At 35.6% G+C, this 22,129-nt stretch overlaps 4 protein-coding genes and 1 pseudogene across 4 annotated transcripts; 1 reads left to right on the plus strand and 4 right to left on the minus strand.

The window, feature by feature from the left end:
* Window positions 1–259: 259 nt before the first annotated feature.
* On the minus strand, window positions 260–1,883 carry LOC103964975 (60S ribosomal protein L34). The gene is made up of 4 exons (XM_009377991.3): window positions 1,722–1,883; window positions 1,504–1,583; window positions 656–765; window positions 260–540 (listed from the first exon to the last, which is right to left on the minus strand). Exons 1-4 carry the CDS (start codon window positions 1,798–1,800, stop codon window positions 438–440), a joined length of 372 nt encoding a protein of 123 aa, XP_009376266.1. The 5' UTR covers window positions 1,801–1,883; the 3' UTR covers window positions 260–437.
* Window positions 1,884–3,397: 1,514 nt separating this feature from the next.
* LOC103964976 lies at window positions 3,398–5,777 on the minus strand. Its single transcript, XM_009377992.3, has 4 exons — window positions 5,131–5,777; window positions 4,139–4,558; window positions 3,815–4,047; window positions 3,398–3,718 (listed from the first exon to the last, which is right to left on the minus strand). Exons 1-4 carry the CDS (start codon window positions 5,756–5,758, stop codon window positions 3,467–3,469), a joined length of 1,533 nt encoding a protein of 510 aa, XP_009376267.2. The 5' UTR covers window positions 5,759–5,777; the 3' UTR covers window positions 3,398–3,466.
* Window positions 5,778–5,780: 3 nt separating this feature from the next.
* LOC125474210 lies at window positions 5,781–7,127 on the minus strand. Its single transcript, XM_048577646.1, has 3 exons — window positions 6,467–7,127; window positions 5,836–6,341; window positions 5,781–5,788 (listed from the first exon to the last, which is right to left on the minus strand). The coding sequence occupies exons 1-3, from the start codon at window positions 6,640–6,642 to the stop codon at window positions 5,781–5,783; spliced, it is 690 nt and encodes a 229-aa protein (XP_048433603.1). The 5' UTR covers window positions 6,643–7,127.
* A 7,807-nt stretch (window positions 7,128–14,934) lies between these two features.
* LOC103964977 (myb-related protein 306) lies at window positions 14,935–16,827 on the plus strand. Its single transcript, XM_009377993.3, has 3 exons — window positions 14,935–15,290; window positions 15,500–15,629; window positions 15,823–16,827. The coding sequence occupies exons 1-3, from the start codon at window positions 15,158–15,160 to the stop codon at window positions 16,583–16,585; spliced, it is 1,026 nt and encodes a 341-aa protein (XP_009376268.2). The 5' UTR covers window positions 14,935–15,157; the 3' UTR covers window positions 16,586–16,827.
* A 1,677-nt stretch (window positions 16,828–18,504) lies between these two features.
* LOC103965022 lies at window positions 18,505–19,381 on the minus strand (annotated as a pseudogene).
* Window positions 19,382–22,129: the final 2,748 nt, after the last annotated feature.

Raw genomic sequence — 22,129 nt, forward strand, 5'->3', positions numbered from 1 at the left:
CATCCTTTTAGTTACACTTGCAAAATTAGAAAAACTAATAAAAATAATTTAAAAACTTCGAGTTTTAACGATAAAGACAAAATGGTAAGATAAATAATACCATGATTAACTTTTTAATGTAAAAATCTGATTTTTCGTTAAAATGAACAGTACCAAAAACTTTTTGTTAAAGTTCCCGTGCAAAATTATCATGCACAAAATAAACAACAAAATCGAAAAGTTGGAGCTTCCTAGAGAGGATGACGATCAACGAACAAGATTATCACAAACGAAACAGGCAATTGGTTTGTCATTGAAACGAAATTAACCGAGTAGCACATATCAATAAAAGCATTCCAATCTAAGATCCAAATTCATCAATCAACAAAACCTAACGACAAAATCTCGCTCAACCATTTCTTATACTTCGATCAAAAGACTATCGATTCTCGCCTCGTTTAGCTCCTAGCTCCTTTCTCCGCCTGCTTTTCCTTGGCCTTTTGGATCTTCAAAACCTTCTTGACAATTTTCTGCTCTTCCACCAAGAAAGCCCTAATGATCCTGCATAAAATCAAACAACAAAAACTCAACGCAATGCCTTGATTACTAATTTACCACCAAAGAGTTGCTACAAAACCAGCGCATTCTGAAATCAGAATGTTTGGCACTAAATTACCTCTCCCTAACAGCACCTCCGGACAATACACCACCATAGGCCCGGTTCACAGTCCTGCGGTTCCTAGATAGTCTAGACCGCTTGTACTCAGCCGGTCTCAAGTGAGGAATCTGCAAGGAAACCAAAATTATTATCAGCCATAATTACAATGAGAAATATAAAGGAATTCGATTGCACATGGACGCACATAAGAATTCCCAAATATCATATAAAGTAGGTTGATACAAACTAATAAAAAAAACAAATATACAATCAATTTGTCAAAACTCCAATGATTCTCGTTACATGTTTAACTTTAGAGAAAGCAAAAATCAAAATATTGAAAATTGAAAATGTCAGTGCATGGCTATCTTCCGAAGTGGTAATGGCAGTGACACTGCTCCACGGGAAGATAGGATATGACACCACCGTCAACGGAGGAGCTCCCAACAAGAGCTGGGAGGACCAATTGGCAAGTCTATATGCGACGTTATAACACTTGGAATATACAAGCATTGGTTGCCTGCTCCAAGATGGGGACTGATCAAATCCCCCCGTCACAAATCTAATAGTATGCTTGGATTCAAAAGATATGAAGTTTTGTTTATGAACCCGGTATAAGTCGTACTATGAAACCGTGCATTTGGCCTCTAGAGTTCATATTCGAATTTCAGAAACTACTGCCTAGTCTCCCACAAATTCATAAACCCCAACCAATCATTCATCAACCAAATACAATCACAAACATTCTTGCATTCAAATCATAAAACTAACCTAATTGCTCAGTCAAACAAATACATACACACACACACACACATATACAACCGCATACACAGATAATAAACAATCAAAAGAAAGAATATGCATACCCCTTGGATTCTCTTGCCAGTAACAGGGCATTTGGGGCCGCTGGCTCTTTTCTTGGTGGTCTGATAGATCAATTTCCCACCTAACATTCAAAACGCACAAAATCAACTCAGCCAAAGCAATCAAACGACATCTTAAACAAAACCAGTAAAACCCTAATTGAAAACTCGATCATATTTCAGAAGCGAATTGGGAATGCAATCGGTGAAAAATATCTTACCGGGGGTTTTGACGATGCGGTGCTGGTTGGACTTGGTGGCGTAGCTGTGACGCTTCCGGTACGTGAGCCGCTGCACCATTTTTGGAGTGCTGGTTTAGCTCGGCTGCCCCTCTCTCTCTGTAAGTGCGATGGAGCGCAACAAGAGGGGCGAGCTTTGAAGATGAGAGAGTTTAAATAGGGTTTTCGAAGGGTGAGAAACCCTAGATCTAACGGCTCAGGCGAGATTATTAGTACTCGACGGTGAGGATTAAGTTAAACATGGGCCGGGTCCAAATTAAGAAGGGACGGGCCTGAACCTAGCAATTAGCAAAATTAACCAAAATTTCAACAAACCGACTGGTCTGGACCGGACTCTGTCGTTCGGTCCGGTTTAACTACTAATTTATAATTTCGGTAGAAAGCCAAACCAAACCGATCATGCTTTTCAAAATTTGGTTCCACAATCGCTTCATGTGTTTACCTTACCTACCTTCTATCTCATTGAAAGGTACGGTTATAAGTTTTGGACCTAAATTCGAGTTTCAATGTGGCCGATCAATTATGTATCGGTCTAGTAGAATTTGTTCTCCATAACGTTGGAAGACAGACCAAGTTTAACTTCCCATCTATGCTCTAATTTTACTATGTCCGGATCACAATTCAATACGAAGTGTACTAACATAATTTGTTGAAGATTTAAAAAAAAATTCAACCAATTATATTATTACACTTTGTGTACCGATCCGTGTTCCTACACATCGAAAAATTTCTTCTAGCTGAAAAAAAAAATCTCACTATGATAAAAATAAATAAAACAAAGTTTTTGCTACCTAAACAATAATGTTAGTGGGTTAAATTATTAAATATTAAGGAAAGAGAATTAGTAGAAATAGAATATGCACCAATAAAACCTGCACTAGAATGCACATACATTATTACTTTCTATCAATGCAGTAAAACGTCATCTAAAATTCTTAAAATCTTGCTTAATTACTTACCAAAATTGTCACCCACCTTCCACCCACCATTACAAATTTCCCCATTAAACTTTACAGGTAAGTTAGTTATAGCATCGTTGAAAATTGAAAATTTGACCGAGTAGATGATAATTCTTGCACCTTGAGAACGCAAACGCGTGGGGACCTCGTCTTTGCCGCAAGATATATGTTTAGTCTTCTGCCCACAGACTTCAACATTACCACCGTCGTACATATTTTTAACTTAATTCAATTAATAATATTCTTGATGACATGGTAGTCAGAAAAAAGCATCTAACGGTAAAAAAATAAAAAAAAGGATTGTTGTGATGACTTGGTTAGACCCAAATTTGAAAGTTCCGTCAATTTAGGTATTTGAACTGAACTTGAACTCTCCATTAATTGTTTGCATATGAGGTTAAAAATAAGAGTTAACATCACACATGTTGTTCACGTGATAACAATTAACGGAGAGTTGAAGAAACTTTTTTTTTTGGACCTAAATCCCAAAGAACTTTACCACAAGGGCCGACTTTCCTATTACCATGAGGACTAATAATATAATTAGGCATATATTCTTCAAACAATCAAATATGAACAATAATAAGATATGAGATGAATCAGTTAGCCATGTCAATTTGTTCCTACCTTTGTTTTTAAATTCAAAATCATTTTCTCATAAATTAATGTGAATTAGAATATCGCTTTGCCAAGAAAATATGAACAATAATGTGCAGCTTGAAGCCTAATATTTACTTTGGTTAGACAAAAATGGGACTACTGCTATTGCTAGCATGGAAACAGCAAGATGGAAGGATCTACACGAAGCTTTCGGTTCACAAAATTTATCTGGCTCAACTTGTTGTGACACCACACTAGTTGCTCTGTTGTTATAGTCGACATGTTCAAAACCCTAGCTACCAATTTCATGTCAACTTGGGAGAAGAAGTAGAGGTGATCTGTGCCTTCATCCTCATGCTTTTTGAATCTCTTCAGGATGCAGTTCCCACACCTCAGTCTTTCTTTTAGCTTCATGTTTTTCTGCATTCCATGGAAAAAAAAAAAAAGTTGATTCGATCGTTAGGTCAAACGGAAACATGAAAACTCGTATGTTAGACTATCTGATAAGAAACCTACCTTGTGAAGATCTGTTTGGATCTCCGTGAAAAGATTCAGATCCGATTCTTCAAGCTCTTCTTCTTGTCTTCTCCTTCGATGTGCAAGCGTACAATTAGCGTATTTATCAGCTCGAATGAATCGCCAAATTGTCCGTATTGATTCTTCGAGTATCTCAACTAGAATGTCACTTGTAATTGCACCACCGTCTTTGCCCTTTCTTCTTGCTTTCTTCCTCTCCTTTAAATTGTCCCCTGCAATGCCATACATTTGTATTAGTCTCTATAAATCAAACCTTCAACATCTATAAGTAACCGCAACATTTGATCTACAAGTCTCCCTCACTTCTAATCACCGGAACTTGAAGAAGATGGCGCGTGACGCATCGATTCTTGACGTAATTTTCAACCCTAGGCCCTTGAAAACATTCGTTCTCTACAAATCTAACCAAGTGAACTTGAAACTGTTGGAACTCGCCGGCAACCACATTGTACGAACCAATTCCATACGGAGCGGATTCCCATAGCTTGAAGGCCTTCTCATACTGCCATTGAAGGATCTCCCAAGAAAGGCACAACTGCCCCACATAAACCGCTTCTAAATCACCATGCAATTCTCTAATAAACTTCTCCATTGGGTCGGAATCTGAATCTTTTTTCGGTTTGCATCTCCAAAAGTTATGTGAGAGAAAGGATGGGATTGCCGGAGCTGAGGATTTGGAGGAGCTCGGAAACGACTGAAGTGGATCCTTGGACTGCAAGAAACCTACACATTTGGATTTTCATAAAACACATAAGAAAACGAGATCATGTGAATTAAAGTCAATTTAATTTAATAATTACAGATTAACTTTTCATATACATGAATTTCTGCAGCTTGTCTGCAAAGAAGAAACCAACAAACAAAATGGTGGAGCACAAAAGCACTTCCATAATTAGACTGGTGGAGCTTAAAGACCAGCATGCTCAGAAGGTGCTAATTAAACATAAACTAAGGGTAATGGGATGGCTCTATGTACTATCTGCACAGCCACTGAGTATGTAATGTGCTTTTGGACAATATTTAATACCTACATATGCAAAAATGCTTTTTTTGAAAAGTGCTTACACAATGGAGAACCGGGAAAGGTGTGTGTTCTAATTTAATTAGGTCATGTAATAATCACTCTTGATGGTTGGGATGTATGTGGGTCCTAATTAGGTTAAATTAATCATACCGATGAATCGAATGGATAAGAACAGATGGAAATTAAGAAGAAAAGAATTTGGGAAGAAAAAACAAACAAAATGATTTGAAACTGTGAAGAAATTAATCGAAATTGATGAAAAAAAACTGACCTATTGCATATAACTTCTGGTAATTTAAAATGTCGAATTTTCGCATACGCTCTCTGTAAATTCTGTGGAACTTCTGAAGCTCTCCCATTCGATCACCTTGATGGGCCTTTTCATCAATCTTCCATGGTTTCAAATCATCCATATTTGGAGACTCGGATTCTTCGAGAATGGTAGGCAAACCGGTAGCTCTGACTTTCTTGAGCTCCATTTTCAACTGTTCTAACAATTCCTGGTGTTCCCACAATGTTTCCAATGTGTTTGAATCCTCAGAATCATTGGTTACCGAATTACGAACATCGGGTTTTTCAGCATTTTCGGAACGCTCGATTGGCGTTTCGTCCTTTCTACTAAACCCTTCTGGATTCGAGCTGCTGGGCAGCTCTTGGAGTTCTCGAATTTGTTCGTTTATATCTTCATCTTCTTCATCGAAACAATCAGACTCGTACCCCATATCGAAATTTGGAAGTTCATCTCTTTCCCCAAAATCTTCTGCTGACAAAAACCCCAAACTTGGGGAGCCAAAGTCCTTTTCTGACAAGAAATTAACTTCATGAGAATCAACTTCCTCACGATCAGAATCGCTTTCGAGGCTCCCCATTAGCTCTTCGTCCGAACGAGCATCTTCCATCGCCGATTTCTTATCAGACTCTTCATCTTCCTTGCATTCCCCACCTGAGAATTCATGAGCAATTTCTTCATGATCACCTCCTCCTTCGACAGTGAAGGTTGCAACTTTAGCTTCTTCCACGAAGCAACTAACATTCTCTCCGGCTTTGAATTCGTATTTTCTGCTGCTGCTGCTGCTTGTGAATTCTGGTCCTTCTTCTTTGAATAGGTTAAACTTGTCAGCCAGAAACTCATACTCTGTATTGCTTCTGCTTAATATTTCTCTAGTCTGGTACTCGAATTTAAACACGAAACTCGGCTTCGAGGCCTCTGCACCATCAACATCACCAAGCTCCGAATCTCCGACGCTCTCCGAACTCTCGGAATCAGCTCTCTCCGGCAGAGCTTCTGGCTTAACCGGATTATTCGATACCATATGATTGGTTTCTTCAGAAACAAGGCTAGCAGAACAAGAATCCACTTTTCCGGGTAGAGCTTCTGTCTCAACAAGATTATTATTCGATACCATTTGGTTGGTTTCTTCAGAAAGAGGGTTAGGAGAACGACAAGAATTATTCATCCCAGAACGCTCGCAATTACCAAAACTGCAACAAAAGGAAACACAAAAATAAGTTACTGAATCAATAAAAAAGTATCTGAATTACAAAACCCAGCCGAGAATTCATCTAAAAACATCAGAGTTACAAAACCCAAGTGGGAATTTGAATACCTGACTCTGAGGAAGAACTTGCTGAAAAATCTTAACAGAGCAAGCAAAAGGGAAGAGACAGAGAGGGTGAAAAGTCTAGGAAAAGGAGCCATCTTTGAGTAAAACTCCCCACCAGAAGCACCCATATTCTCCAAATCAAAGTGGGTATTTAGCAAAGAAATGATTAAGGCACCCATCAGTGAAGAAACCCATAAATCAATCGCTTTATCTCAGTTTGAAGCAAAAATACAGAGGAGTTTCACGCAGGCTCTGATTACCACGTTGAATTTTCAGGGAGGAATGGACTTCCCACCTGAAGAGAGCAGGAAGATTCATGCAAATGCTCGAAAGGGTTGCATGAAATGGGATTCCCGAAGGTGGAAATCTGACCTAACTGCTGAAATTTAAGGGGGATTTGGAAGCAAAAGTTTAGGGGAGGTGAGAAAAGAACATGTCAGCGACTTGGGGTTGAAGTTGAACTAATCTTATGGGGGGTTGCTTAGAGAGAGCCTCGGAGTTCTGAGGAGACCGTTATGTGATTGGTTTACTGACGGACTGTTTTTTCTGCAAGAAGATTTATACATAACATCGATCGGTTGAGGGGTCTCTGTTTTTTTTGCTAAGAACTTTGGAGAGAGAAATCAGAAAAAGAGGAGGAATTGGGTGAGATTGAAAGCTGAAGTTTTAACTTTTTATGGATTTTTTATTCTTGTCCTAAATTTCAAATGAATTAAGGGGCATTTTGGTCATTTCGCACCCCGTTTTATTTCTGTGCATTTTCTCTTTGGTTTTTAATTGCAAAGTTGAATTAAGAGTCATTTTGGTTTCGATTCCTAGTCAGCTCATATTGTTAGGTTGAAATTGTGTTTGTTTAAATATTTTGATCAAAGTTCTTAGCATCATTGTAACTCTTGCATTTATGAATTCAATATCTCATAAATTATGAAACTTAAACAAATTCAAATAAGAGTAAATAAAATTCTTAATAAATTATAATTACTCAAAAATCGATAACATAGTATTCTTCACATAATTCTTGCGATTATATGGATATCGATTTAATCATTTCAAAATCTATATTACTTTACAAAATTTTATTATTACAATATCAACGTTTCATATTTATCTTGAAAAATAACTTATCTTCGATAATTTATGCCCTTGATTATCTCTAATTTCGTGTCTGCAAGCCACAGCTTATAAATGTACACTACTACATTTGAAAACCGTGTGTTTAATTTCTCTATTTTCAATATTATTTTTAGTGAAAACCGATTATCTTTATTTTATAAATACAATGTGTAAATCAAGTACGAGACAAATTCAGATAGGCTTCCACTTGTGATTGAAGATGAAGTTAGAATGTTTGCTTATCTTTTTATGCCGACCTCGATTGGTACATCTGAAGACAATATTTGCCTAATAACGTGTGGGGCTATATATGCATAACCTATGCATACCTAGTGGAATTCGCGTCACACGCACTACAATATTGAGTCTTCGCATAGTATGAATGTCATTATACATAGACATGCACACACAAGTCAAACAACGAACTTAACTTATATAAGTATGAGACGGATTCGTGGCAGCATTTGTTTACATAATTTTTTCCACACGGTTTTATGAGACTCATTTTGTAATTTATTTCAACAATTAGAATTGTGTATTTTTTAGACCTATCCTAAAGGGTTATGTCTACCAAAAATCATTTATCTCTATAACCATATGACCGTTGGATTATAATATTTGTTTGATTTGTTTGATTCTTTTCAATTACTTTTAGTAATAATGAAACTATTCTGTTCGTAAGAACAAAAAGAAGCAGATCTATTGGATTTAGAGTTTTTTTTCGTAGAATCTTATTCGTTCATTTTCTCCACTATAACTTAATGGTTTTGGATTTGTCTATTTTTTACAAAGATGATATATGAATTATATTCTAAAAGATAGACAGTTTGAATAGTTAAAATATATTAGAAGTGTGCTCCACAAAAATACACGTTAAAAAATAGTATCACGAATCCGCTTTTAATATATATACATATATAATATTGGGGTTTAGAGTTTTCTTAAGGGTCATTTTCTTACCTGCCGATTGCAGAAAATTCTTTTTAATTCCTCATCCTCGTCAGTCGTCAGCAGCATGAGATTTAGATATGGAGACCGCATGATAAGATGTCGAGGGACGTTTTCTAGAAGAGAGGAGGACAACGACCCTAACGCTCGGTGAGAGAAAACAATTAAGCAACCCCTTAGTCAAAATAATCCTTCTTCTAGATCGATTTCTCACAGAACAATACACGGCACAACACCGCTAGCTCTAGTATCGTATGCGTATTCGTGGATATACAGTGGCGGAGATAGAAATTTGTTGTACCAAAGAGTACGTAAAGAGGCAGGTTTCCAAGAAGAAAAATTCTACGACGTATTTCATCAAACACCTTGCCCTTGTGTTTCAAGAAAAACTCAAATACTGGAAGAACAGCACAGTGGCTCTACCAGCCTTATGGGCAAATATGAGCGAATGCCATTAAAATATTGTCATATCTGCGATCAAACTATATATGGAAAAGAATCATTTTTTCAATCCCAAATTAAGAAGTTTGAAATTAACAAGAGGGTAACGGTGTAATAGTCGTTTGAAAAATCTACTAGAAACTAACCAAATACAAAATTTAACACGTTGTAATTGTTACCAAATACGGCATCACTATACATGCATATGAAAAATGATTTTTCAGACACTTATTTTTTCCTTCTACAGTATCTTTTTTCTTTCGTTCATGGAGACTCTTTTGTTCAATTCAACACCTAAAAAAAAGAGAAAAGTACACGTGAAAAAAAGAATATGCAAAAATCATTTCTCATGACTATGCTCATTTGATATTCCGTATGAATCAACCGTTGCAAGTTTTGTTCTCTTGCGCATCAAATGACACGAATGCGATTTAATTAAATTCTAATAGTTAACTCGTGAAAAATCTTGTGGGAGGTTTTTACAATCTTTGCATCGTGAAGAAAAGAAGAGATGAGAGACAAGACCTTAAATCCTAAATCACCCAACCTGCACTGTCTCTTTGTTATGTTTCTTGGTACATCTCTTCTTCGTTATATTTGAAGCCTACTAACTTGGGTTTTATCAGCCCAAAATCAACAAATTTTTAAGAATAACATTAAGGCCCAATCTTTTTCATTTCACCTCAGTTTAGATTGGGATCACGATGATGGATCCAATTGGGATTTCTTTTTTTTTTTTTTTTTTTTTTTGTTATTGTAACTAAAACTAATTTCTTGGCATAAGGAAACACTACTCTACACTCTTCTTGGTTCATTCCTTTGCTAACTAAGGGCACGTTTGTTATGTTGCAGAAGTTTAAGGTGCTTAAGCGTTGTCTTTGAAATTAGAATTCTCATATTTCTGGTAGCTAATACAACTGTTCTTAATGCTCTACGTATGCAAGAAGCTTTTTGGCAAGACTGAGTTTGACGTCAAATGACTTCCTAAAGGTGATCATAATATTATTTTTTTTTCCATGCTTATGCATGTGGTAGGTCTTCATCTTCGAGAAATGCTACCCTTCTAAGTGGTGATACTGTGTTTTCTTTTCCGATTAATATTGTTGATCATGTACATAAACTTTTATCAATTTGCAAATTACTACTCCATCAAGTACTCCCATATTTTGGAATTGGAGAGCGTTCAGTCGACGGAATTATCTACTCGATCTGATCATATGAATATGCATGTCCAATGAAACCGACGAAATACATTGATCAGGCCACAATATAACAAGTTCAATGCACATCTTGAAGGTTGGAGTTAGTTCTTACATACATCCACACACACACACACACACACACACACACCACACACACATATATATATACTGATCATATGAATATGCATGTCCAATGAAACCGACGAAATACATTGATGAGGCCACAATATAACAAGTTCAATGCACATCTTGAAGGTTGGAGTTAGTTCTCACATACATCCACACACACACACACACACACATATATATAAGATATTAAAGATCATATATACTCATCTTTATCTTTAAATACCCGCGTACGTGTGAGAATACTTCACATGCATTAATTTTTCATTTGTTATACACACCACTAAAGTGGCTTGTAAATTGTGGGGAACTATAATGCACATGGTTTTTCTCAGTACTCACTACTTGGACACTTGAAATCAGTATGGAGAGTATGGGCATTATATCAAAGAAAATAGAAAGTATGGACATGTATTTGTTTCAGTCAACGTCTACTACTAGAAACCACCTTCATATAAGGGCCATGTATTTGTTTTGGTATGGATATGTAGCCCGCCGGAAGAAAGATAAATATACAGGTAAAAAACAAGCGAAAATGAGAGAGATGGGCATGTACTATATGGGCCTAAAAAATCAATTTGTTCTTTATTCAAGCGATACTCTAATATATTTGATCTAAATTATAAGAAAATGAAATTCAAAGATTCCGCAAATTGATATCAATTTGGTATTTTATTAAAAACTAAATAAGGTTATTTTCGTCTTTAAAACAAAGTCAAATTGAGGATAATCAATATAAACTAAAGAACAAAAAAGTAAACCCAGTTCTTCGATCTTTAGCAAATCTCAACTGACCTTTGGTTCCAAGGAAAACTACCATTCGGTTGGTTCACTTTAAAATTCATATGTACATTTTTTAAACGTAAATTCAAATTGCAAGTAACCTAACCATTAAAACTTGGACATAAATTCTTAACTACAATGGTCTTCAAGATCCTGACTGATTGTATCATAAACAAATTGCAAACATTCATGCTCTCCTATTTCATCACGCGAATATATATATATAATGCATCCATTATTTACGTACATTGGCAGCAGAAGATATATGGCCAACTGATCATGCATGTATAGAGATATCATATATATGTAGATTGCAGACTAAAATATTGTTCAATATTATCAGAAATAGCTAGCATAGAGCCAAATCAGGAGGAGAAAGAAGAAGGAATTTCGCTTCTGCATATATTAAAGGCCACATGGAAGTTGCGGTGTGACACAATTTAAAATTGACAATTTTTTTTTTTTGGTCAAAGGGAATTTTTGTAACAAAGTCCAGAACGACAAATTGCAAAGATTTCGCAGCTAAAAGCGAGAAATAAAACAGTCTTAAAAAAAAGATCGGTACAAACAAGACGCCACATATGTGCACACAATGCATGAGTATAGGTTCTTATCTATACCTAAAGCAAAAAATACATAGGAGCCCAAAAGTTAAGGTCCAATTGTAGAGGCCCAAAAGTGACCACACAAAAAAACCTAAAAATCCTAAACAGATCTCCGCCTACCGCGTACGCGGCCGAATCGATGAAGAAACCACTACAAGATGCACGGCTCTAACCCATCGTAGTCACCCTGTTGCGGAAAAAGTGCCAAATCTTATATTATATGTTTTTACATGAATAATTAAAATTTAAACATACGCATGCCTTCTTCATTTGCTAGACTGCTAGGGTTTCGGCTGTTGGGGTCCAAATCAGCCCTTGTATTAGATAAAAGTTCAAATCTATTCATATTGATGGAGATACAATGAACCGGGCGCACAAGAATGTTCTTGTATACAACGTGTGTATATAATATCGCTAGTGTGAAAAAGAAAAGAAAAAAAAGAGTAAATGATACAAACAAACAGGAATGTAAAATATGGGTTGCTGTCAATTTACCAGATGGTCAGAATAATTACACTTTTAAGTATGACTTCTAATGCATGCGTTATATTAATTAACCTTGATTTTTTACTGCTTCAATGACTTGGAAAAATAATTAGAAACGTGGTAATTATACAAGATAATTTGATTCTCGACCAAGCTTAATTATACCTTCGTTCTTTCAAATTTAGTATTAAATTAAAGATTATAGGGACCAGCAGGACCATTAATTTTCCGGTTGAATTAGTGCAAAGCCAGGCTTTTCACTTTCTGAGAGCATCTCCAATGAAAAAAATGTAAATTCAAAACGCAAAAGTCACATTTTTATTTTTCGAATATGTAAATTTAGGGTGATATATAAATGATGGGTCCAAGCTTAGATAATTATAATTAGGCCTAATTAAAGAGTCCACCACAAGCGGTTGCCTCCCAATTGGTCCCAGCCTCCCACTATCCCTTGGGAGCTTTTTTTAATTGCCCACCATCATTTAGTGTGGTGTATGCTCACCATTTTATTTATCACAGTTAGATGAGTTTGAATTTCGAGATTCGTGTAGTAGACAGGCACAAATCTTAAAATTCAAACTCATCTAATGGTAATAAGTAAGGTGGTGAGTATACACCACACTAAATGGAGGTGAGCAAAAATGCACTTCCATCCCTTAGTCAATTCACTTTTCAAGGGTAAGAATAACACATGAATCGAAATTATACAATATAGCAATGGTAATTACTAATTGAGGTGAGAATCATCTAATTCATTTCTATAATTAAATTTGTAGGGTTTTTGCTTGGAAAATGATTTTTACACCCTGCTGTTTAATTATGTCTGTTAATTCATTAATGAATTATTTAATGTAATGTCTAGAAAATATATACAGAACCTAAAAGGTGAAAGAGAACTGATTTTATTTTTTCTTCGATACAAGCAATTTTGGAGAAGAAAAATCAAATATACAGCCTTAAGTGTGTGTGGATCGATGTTATCTTTCTTACAAGAAGTGGAAACGGTATCTAAGATAGGGATATTATTTTGATTTATGACATACCATGTGTTACTAGCACATATCACATTAAATCAATTATCTCGAACATGAACAATTATGTATCAAATCATAAGAAATAGTTTTATTTCATATATAAAAAAGTAAATATTATTTTGACTCACGACTTTTTTTCGAACGAATAATATTATCTACACTAAATAGGAGGTGGGTGAGCTTAACCTCACGACTTAAGTATGCAATTTATTTATTTATTTATGGGAATCATTTCGATAAACATGATCTTACTTGATTGAGTATTGGCTTAGATGATACTAATTTAAAAGGTGTTAAGAGACCCTCTTGGCCCAACCTTGGACACTCCAAGATCATTTTTTAAACCTACTCCCTCCTCTATCTGTTGCGGGTCAAGGACCCCTTCCCCTTCTTCAAACTCCATTCGTGGTATCCAGGTTCAGTTCATTTAGAAAAGACGTCAGTCTTAGGGAGACCATGTGATTCTTTATTTGTGAGAATCATTCCAAGGATAAGATCATAAAATGATAAAATGACTAGAAGCACGATTGAAATTTATTTTGGATTCCAAAAGTAATTTAAGTGTTTTTTTTAAAGAAGTACATTTGCACAAAGCACTTGAAGTGTTTTTTTTCATAATCCACTTTAATTTTTATTGATGATTTCAAAAACACTTTCATCAAAACCACTTTCAATTATTTTAAAATCACTTTTAAACAAACCTGTAATAGACATATAACAAGAGATTTCCATTAGTAGCTAACATGATTGACCTTGATCACTATCTCGCTATCCAAACCGATTAGCCGACATGCATGATGCAAGAGAAAACAAGACTCGTCAATCACCATGTGTGTCACCCTCTTGGATTTTAGCTACTCAACAGTGATCAAATTGGTCATATTTTCTCTTTCTTAATTCAGTATGATGTCAAGTAAAATCAAAGTCTATACATGAGACAAATCCAACACCCCGATATACAAACACTAGTTATGATTCAAGGTAAGTCCAACTTACTCTTTCACCATATGAGAGTTGTTTTAGTATATATAATCTTAGTATCGTCACATAATGTTGCTAAACTATTCGTATTATAATATGTTATGTTACCAAATCATTCATGTCATGGTCACATCTTTATTATATTAATAAGGTAATGTAAACAAGTATGGCACAAGAAAGAGGAGAGTATACTCAAGGACATGTTTGAACTACAAGAAGACCTAAAAGCACTTCTTGATAACAAAAGTTAAAATTACTTCAGAATTATAGAAGAAACATTTAGTGCTTTCTTCGTGAAGCACTTCCAAAGGAGAGTGCGGAGACAAAAATTTTATAAGAGAGCTAGCATTAAAGACTTTGGTTCCAAGTAATTACTAAGGGGGCTTGTAGGGTTTTTGACTTTTTACTTTTCACTAGGACGAGTGCCGAGTCTGTTGAAAGCGAAGCACATAATTCATGAGAGATGAAATGGTGGGTTTAAGACCACATTAAAGGGCGGGGTTTTCCCCAGTTGAGCCACATTGAATGCCACGCGGTTTTGCTAGGCAGGAGAAAAAGAAGCAGAAGAGGAGGGGAGAGAGAGAGAGAGAGAGAGAGAGATGCCACTATAGCTGACTTTGGCAAGCCTTGCTGCCATTGGAATAAATGCTCTTGCTGTCACCATTTGACTCTTTTGCTACCCTTGCCGCTCTGTTGTTGATATCTTTTAGGTCAGCGTCTTCCCCTATCTCTTAAGACCCCCCCCTCTCTCTCTCTCTCTCTCTCTCTCTCTCTCTCTCTAGGCTTCATTTGTCTATTTATGCAGACCAAACCCTCCATTTTTAGTATCGAGTCTCTTGTCTTAGCATCTTCCGAGAAGGAAAGAAAGAAAGACATATAGTTCCAAGTGAGTGAGAGGATACATAGCAAGAAACTTGGGAGACATTCTGTGGTGGTGATTTGATTAAAGAACAGAGAAAAGAAAGGTGAAATATTATGGGGAGGCCTCCTTGCTGTGACAAAGAAGGGGTCAAGAAGGGACCTTGGACTCCTGAAGAAGACATCATTTTAGTCTCTTACATTCAAGAACGTGGACCTGGAAATTGGAGAGCTGTTCCTACCAATACTGGTAAAATTTCTTTCTTTTCTATCTTCTGTTTTTTCTTCATTTTTTGGAGTGAAATATTGGATTTTGCTTGGAATGAAAACATGGGTTTTGTTTAACTTTGAGATTAAGAGTGGATGTTAATTTGTGATATTTTACCTTTAATTTGTCACATTTTTTTTTTCTTTGGCAATCCAACTAATATGTATTTTGTTCTATTTTGGTAAATCCAGGGCTGCATAGATGCAGTAAAAGTTGCAGGCTTAGATGGACTAATTACCTCAGGCCAGGGATCAGACGCGGTAACTTTACTGACAAAGAGGAGAAGATGATCATCCACCTTCAAGCTCTTTTGGGCAATAGGTAAGTATATTAAATATAAAATCCACCATATAAATTTGTAGATTTTCTATGTGTGTTACATTACATCTAAGTCGTAAAACATCCATTTTTTTTTTTTTTTTCAATCTGAAAAAAATATTCAGTCTAAAATAAATTTGAGTAGGTTTGGATTCTGCAAATCTAATTAATGGCACCATTGAATGTGTGATTGCAGATGGGCTGCAATAGCTTCATACCTCCCACAGAGAACTGACAATGACATTAAAAACTATTGGAACACACACTTGAGGAAGAAGCTGAGCAAGCTCCAAGCTGAAGGAGGAGGCGCTGAAGGCCTTCACTCAAAAGATCAAGGACTAAACAGCAATTCTTCCTCACAGCCAATATCCAGAGGACAATGGGAGCGGAGGCTTCAAACAGACATCCACATGGCCAGGCAAGCTCTCAGAGATGCCCTTTCCCCAGAAAAGCCACTGACTTTGAGTTCAGATTTGAATCCCACAGATGGGTTTTCAATTTCGAGCCCGAAGAAACCAACCCTAGATCAATCAAGCAGTTCCACTTATGCTTCAAGCACTGAGAACATTTCAAGATTGTTGAAAGGTTGGATGAAAAACCCACCAAAGAAATCAGCTAGCTTAACCAACTTGGCTAATAATAAGACAGATTATCAGCATTACTCATCTAGTGAGGGAACCACATCTGTGGCAAATACTGCCAATAGTGGCAATGTTGAGCTATCTGATACGTTTGAGTCTCTGTTCGGTTTTGAGTCCTCAAATTCCGATTTGTCTCCGTCTATGTCGCCGGACAGCTTATTCCAAGGAGAAAGCAAGCCGGATCTTATCAGCGATCAGTTGCCGCTGTCTTTTCTTGAGAAGTGGCTGTTTGATGAAAGTGCTGCTCCTGCTGCTCTAGGGAAGGACCACTTCTTTAGTGATATGCTATCAGATCATGGAAATGCTAACTTTCTCTGAGGAGTTTGCTTGTTTTTTCCGGAAAGATCGTAATATCTTAATTAATTGTTAGTCTTTTGCTTAATCTAATCTGGTTCTAGGTGTTATTGGGACTGATTAATTTCACGGTGCCTTGATTAGCAAGGGGAAATTGTTAGAACCCCTCACTGCTAGAAAAGGAAGTGTAAAAATTTTATATTATTATTATGTCAATTGTCAAATGTCTCAGAAGGTAATAATTATATTTCCCATTTCATGCTTAAGATTTTGTTCTGTAAGATGTTGGAATCTTGTCACGAATTGAATTATCATACACCGTTTTGTTGCCTAGTTTCTTTTCATGATCACTACATGTATATTATATTCTTGTTATCTTGTGTAAATATAAAGAGTTCTTTCATGCTAGCTATTGTTCTTGTTTCTTCAAACTTTAAAATACTCGAATAAATTGAATCAAAATACAGATTCAATGTTTCTTGGACATTTGCATTCGCTTCACCTAATATATAACCGAATCAACATTTCAATAAACGATGACTGCGACTTGCGCGTGAGCTGGTTCTGACCGTTTGTGCTTTGTAACCATCGTTTCATTCAATAGATTAGCATCAATTAATGGTACTCGTTGTGCACAGATGGCCTTCACTTATTCGTGGCAATGTAAACGATAATGACAGATTTATGTATGCCAATGGAAACCAAGTCAACCATGCAGATAGCATAATTGAATGTTAAAACACAGAATTAAAGTCAACAGTATTGCAGCTTGCTTAATTAAAAAATGTAATTGAAGTAGGTGGAATCATCAGTGAGGGTTTTTATGTCTAGCTACATCCTGTGGAAATTTGAATGCTTTACATAAAATTTCTCCTAGCATTACTAGTCTACTTAAACATTGCAGTCCAAAAACAACCATTAAGAAGAAACTTTAATCATGCGTTTTAAGCTAATGCTATTTCATTGTACCAATCATAACAAACTGATTGGGCAAAATTTAAACAAAAAATAAATATCAATCACGTCATCCATTCTTATTATAATAGATGAACTGTTAATATTGCGACTATGTGACCATCATACAGAAAGCTTTGTCAACCAAATGGGTAGGCGAAGTTGCATTGGAAGTGGGCAAATTGGCCTTAAAACGAACATGTGAAGCGTTTGATGGCTGGCCAAGAAAACTATATAAAACATGTGAAGGCTTGATGTTCATCACTACTACGTGTCTTTACAAGTTGTTTTTGAACCCTGGCCAAGCAAGTAATCTAGACTGTAAAGGCAAAACAACCCCATAAGAAAAAGGCATGCATGGAAAATGGGAATTATGGGATGATTGGGTAAGAATCACAGGTAATTGGTCCCTAATGAACACTATTCAAAATACGTACACAATACGCACTACTACGAAACCATTTATTAGTGTTGCTATGATAACCGAAACATATATTACTGTTGAATATTAAGCAAAATCCGATAGAAAATAGATGCAGTGGCGGATATAATAAGCGATAGAATTGCCAGCGTCAGAAAATGAATTTTTCGACAGAAATTGTGTCGGATAAAACTGACAGAAAATACTCTAAAACCGACAGAAATTGTGTCATATATAATCGACAGAGAAATTATTAATAATGATTAATAAGAGCATTCTCTATCAGATAAAACCGACATAAAATATATTAATAATAAAAAAATATAAACCACTTTCTGAATCATTTCTTTCCCTTTCAAATGTATTAATTTCTGCATAACAATAAAGAACCAAGCCATTACTGCTGCTTAGAGAAGACACAAAATTCCTAGTTTTTTTCACTATGCTCAGGGAAGGCAACAATATGAGATTTACTGCATAATGATTTATCAATACAAATCCACAAAAATGATTATGGCAACAACTGCATGTACCTTAGAGACACATATTAAGATTTTCACATAAACATTCATGGTGTTAATTCCTCTTGTGAACAGAACATATCCGATTCTGAAAAGTTGGTTAAGACTGGAAGTTTCTTGCACATTAAGTGCTTGCGCCTCTGCAATAGCTACAAAACCAAAATGGTATCCGTCTTTACAATGTCGTATCCTGCTTTTTTTATACATGTTGAATGGAGCTGTACCAATCATCCTGCAATGCAAGTACGCCTCTCTTGAGGAACTCATCTGCGAGATTAGTTCCATGCTTGCCTTCAAAAGATGCCATCCAATGCCCCTCCTGAAAATTTACGAAGTCAGAATCTTAAATCAAGTCTCATTTGAGACACAGTGAATTAAAGCTTTGTCTTTTCAAATCTGGTGTTATATGTGGGTAGTTTTGTGATCATTCAGTTCAAAAAACAATACAATGACGAAAACCAAACGCATTCAATATATGAATTACGACAAGCATACAATGCAATGCAATTATGCCGAGCACATAACATGCCCAAGAAACAACATTTGATAAAGTAACAATTGGGGAAGCAAAACAAACCTCCGAAGCAATTTTTTCATCACCATGTTACTAATATAAGGCGAATTCTTGGGAGGAGTTGGTGTAGGAGGAGAGGCAACGACACCCTTTTTGTTAAAGCAAACTTCCACAATCCCCGCCAAAAGCTCAACTTCATCTTCTTCTTATTCTACTTCTTCCAGTCGTTGTTCTTCTTCTTCTTTGTCCTCTTCTTTTCTTCTTCTGTAAAACGTGATAAGCGTGGCAGTGTTGGGAAGAAGCTCCATTCTTTCAAACAAGTACTGCTTGACCAAGCAGCCCAGCACAAACACATACCCAGAAGGCAAAAACATGGACTCTGCAAACGACTCAGCGAGCAACCAAGCCATTACTGCTGCTTAGAGATGGAGGGGTTTTATTTTGGAAAATTTTCATTATTGTCGATTAAAACTGACATAATTTTTTTTTTAATAAAAACCAACAAAAAATTTTCATTATTGTCGGCTATAACCTACATAAACAAAATGGCGGCAAAATTCCTTCCGAAAATTTTAAATTCCCCCAAAATTTTGTTACGATTTAAAAAAATTAAATAATAATTGTTTGGTTTAGTAAATAAATAAATAATATGTATTTAAATATAATACATTTTTAAAAATTAAATAAATAATTATTTGGTTTAATAGATAATAATCCATGTAAAATATGCGATAAAGAAACAAAAAGAGAATTGTATAATGAAAATGTCATTACACAAACTAAATATTGTCTAATCAATACTTGAAAAACATAAATAAAAATTTAGCACAAATTACTTTTCCCACTTCAAAATTTAGGCAAATTTAATAGAGATATGCATTCTACAAAACTAGTTTCCATAAAACTTGTTTGTAGATACTACAAGATTGCATACGTAAAAAATCACAAAAAAAAAAAAAAAAAAAAAAAAACGTTCAAAGATTAGGTAACGGAACAAAAGTTTTCGACGTTTATAAACGAAAAATCACAATTTTATGGTTATTTTAGCTCTGATTTTGATGATTTTTTTACACCTACACTCCTCGACCCTATAAGATTGCAATGAACGAATTTGATCCTCAATTTAAAATATTTACACTAGTGGATATCACAAAATCTTATTTTATACTTAATGGAAGTATAATATTAACTCTAAGTGTTTGTTTAATCCATCGTTTTGACGCGATATGCATTCTATGAAGCTTTTTTCAACGATTTAATCGTCAAACTTATTTATACACACTCCGAGATTGCATACGTAAAAAATCGTAAAAAATAAACATTCAGAGATTACGTAACGGAACAAAAGTTTTCGACAGTTATAAACGAAAAATCACAATTTAACGGTTATTTTAGCTTTGATTTTAATGATTTTTTACAATTAATGTAACATCCCACATCGTCCAGGGGAGTGATCCTTAAATGTATATTCTCATCCCTACCTAGCACGAGGCCTTTTGGGAGCTCACAGGCTTCGGGTTCCGTAGGAATTCTGAAGTTAAGCGAGAATGCGGCTAGAGCAATCCCATGATGGGTGACTCACTGGGAAGTTGCTCGTGAGTTCCCAAAAACAAAACCGTGAGGGAATGGTAAGCCCAAAGCAGACAATATCGTGCTACGGTGGTGGAGCGGGCCCAAGAAGTGATATGCCCCGGGCCGGGATGCGACAATATGGTATCAGAGCCAAACCCTGGTCGGAAGTGTGCCGACGAGGACGTCAGGCCCCTAAGGGGGGTGGATTGTAACATCCCACATCGCCTAGGCGAGTGATCCTTAAATGTATATTCTCATCCCTACCTAGCACGAGGCCTTTTGGGAGCTCACTGGCTTTGGGTTCCGTAGGAACTCTGAAGTTAAGCGAGAATGCGGCTAGAGCAATCCCATGATAGGTGACCCACTGGGAAGTTGCTCATGAGTTCTCAAAAAACAAAACCGTGAGGGAATGGTAAGCCCAAAGCGGATAATATCGTGCTACAGTGGTGGAGTGGGCCTGGGAAGTAATCCGTCCCGGGCCGGAATCTGACAGTTAACACTCCTCGACCCTATAAGAATGCAATGAATAAATTTGATCTTCAATTTAAAATATTTACACTAGTGGATATCACAAAATCTTATTTTATACTTAATGGAAGTATAACATTAACTCTAAAGTGTTTAATTAATCTACCGTTTTGACGCGATACACATTCTACAAAACTTTTTTCCATGATCTAACTGTCAAACTTGTTTGTACACACTACGAGATCACATAGGTAAAAAAATCACAAAAAACAAACATTCAAAGATTAGATAACAAAACAAAAGTTTTCGACGGTTATAAACAAAAAATCACAATTTAACGGTTATTTTAGCTCCGATTTTGATGATTTTTTACAGCTACACTCCTCGACCCTATAAGAATGCATTGAATGAATTTGATCTTCAATTTAAAATATTTACACTAGTGGATACCACAAAATCTTATTTTATACTTGATAGGGAAGTATAACACTAACTCTTGGTTTAATCTATTGTTTTGATGCGATACGCATTCTACGAAACGTTTTTTAACGATCCAACCGTCAAACTTGTTTGTACACACTCCAAGATTGCATATGTAAAAAATCACAAAATACAAGCATTCAGAGATTAGGTAACAGAACAAAAGTTTTCGATGGTTATAAACGAAAAATCACAATTTAACGGTTATTTTAGCTCCGATTTTGATGATTTTTTGCAGCTATACTTCTCGATCCTATAAGAATGCAATGAATGAATTCGATCTTCAATTTAAAATATTTACACTAGTGGATAAATCTTATTATATACCTAATGGAAGTATAACATTAACTCTTAAGTATTTGTTAAATCTATCAATTTGATAGGACATGCATTTTACGAAACTAATTTCAACAATCCAACCATCAAATATGTTTGTATATACTCTGAGATAGCATGTGTAAAAAATCGCAAAAAAATTAACATTCAGAGATTATTTTGGCGACAGTCCAAAATTTTTCTTTGTTCGTGTCGATTATATCTAACAGGGCCATAAGTGAAAAAAATATATATTTAAAACATGTGTTTATTTATTTATTTTTAATCAATATAACATTTTAAAATAATAAAATTAGATATGA

Source organism: the organism of the source record quoted next, unplaced genomic scaffold, assembly GCF_019419815.1.
Source record: "Pyrus x bretschneideri cultivar Hongxiangsu unplaced genomic scaffold, Pyrus_bretschneideri_v1 Contig12, whole genome shotgun sequence".
In the NCBI taxonomy this organism is placed as follows: Eukaryota; Viridiplantae; Streptophyta; class Magnoliopsida; order Rosales; family Rosaceae; genus Pyrus; species Pyrus x bretschneideri.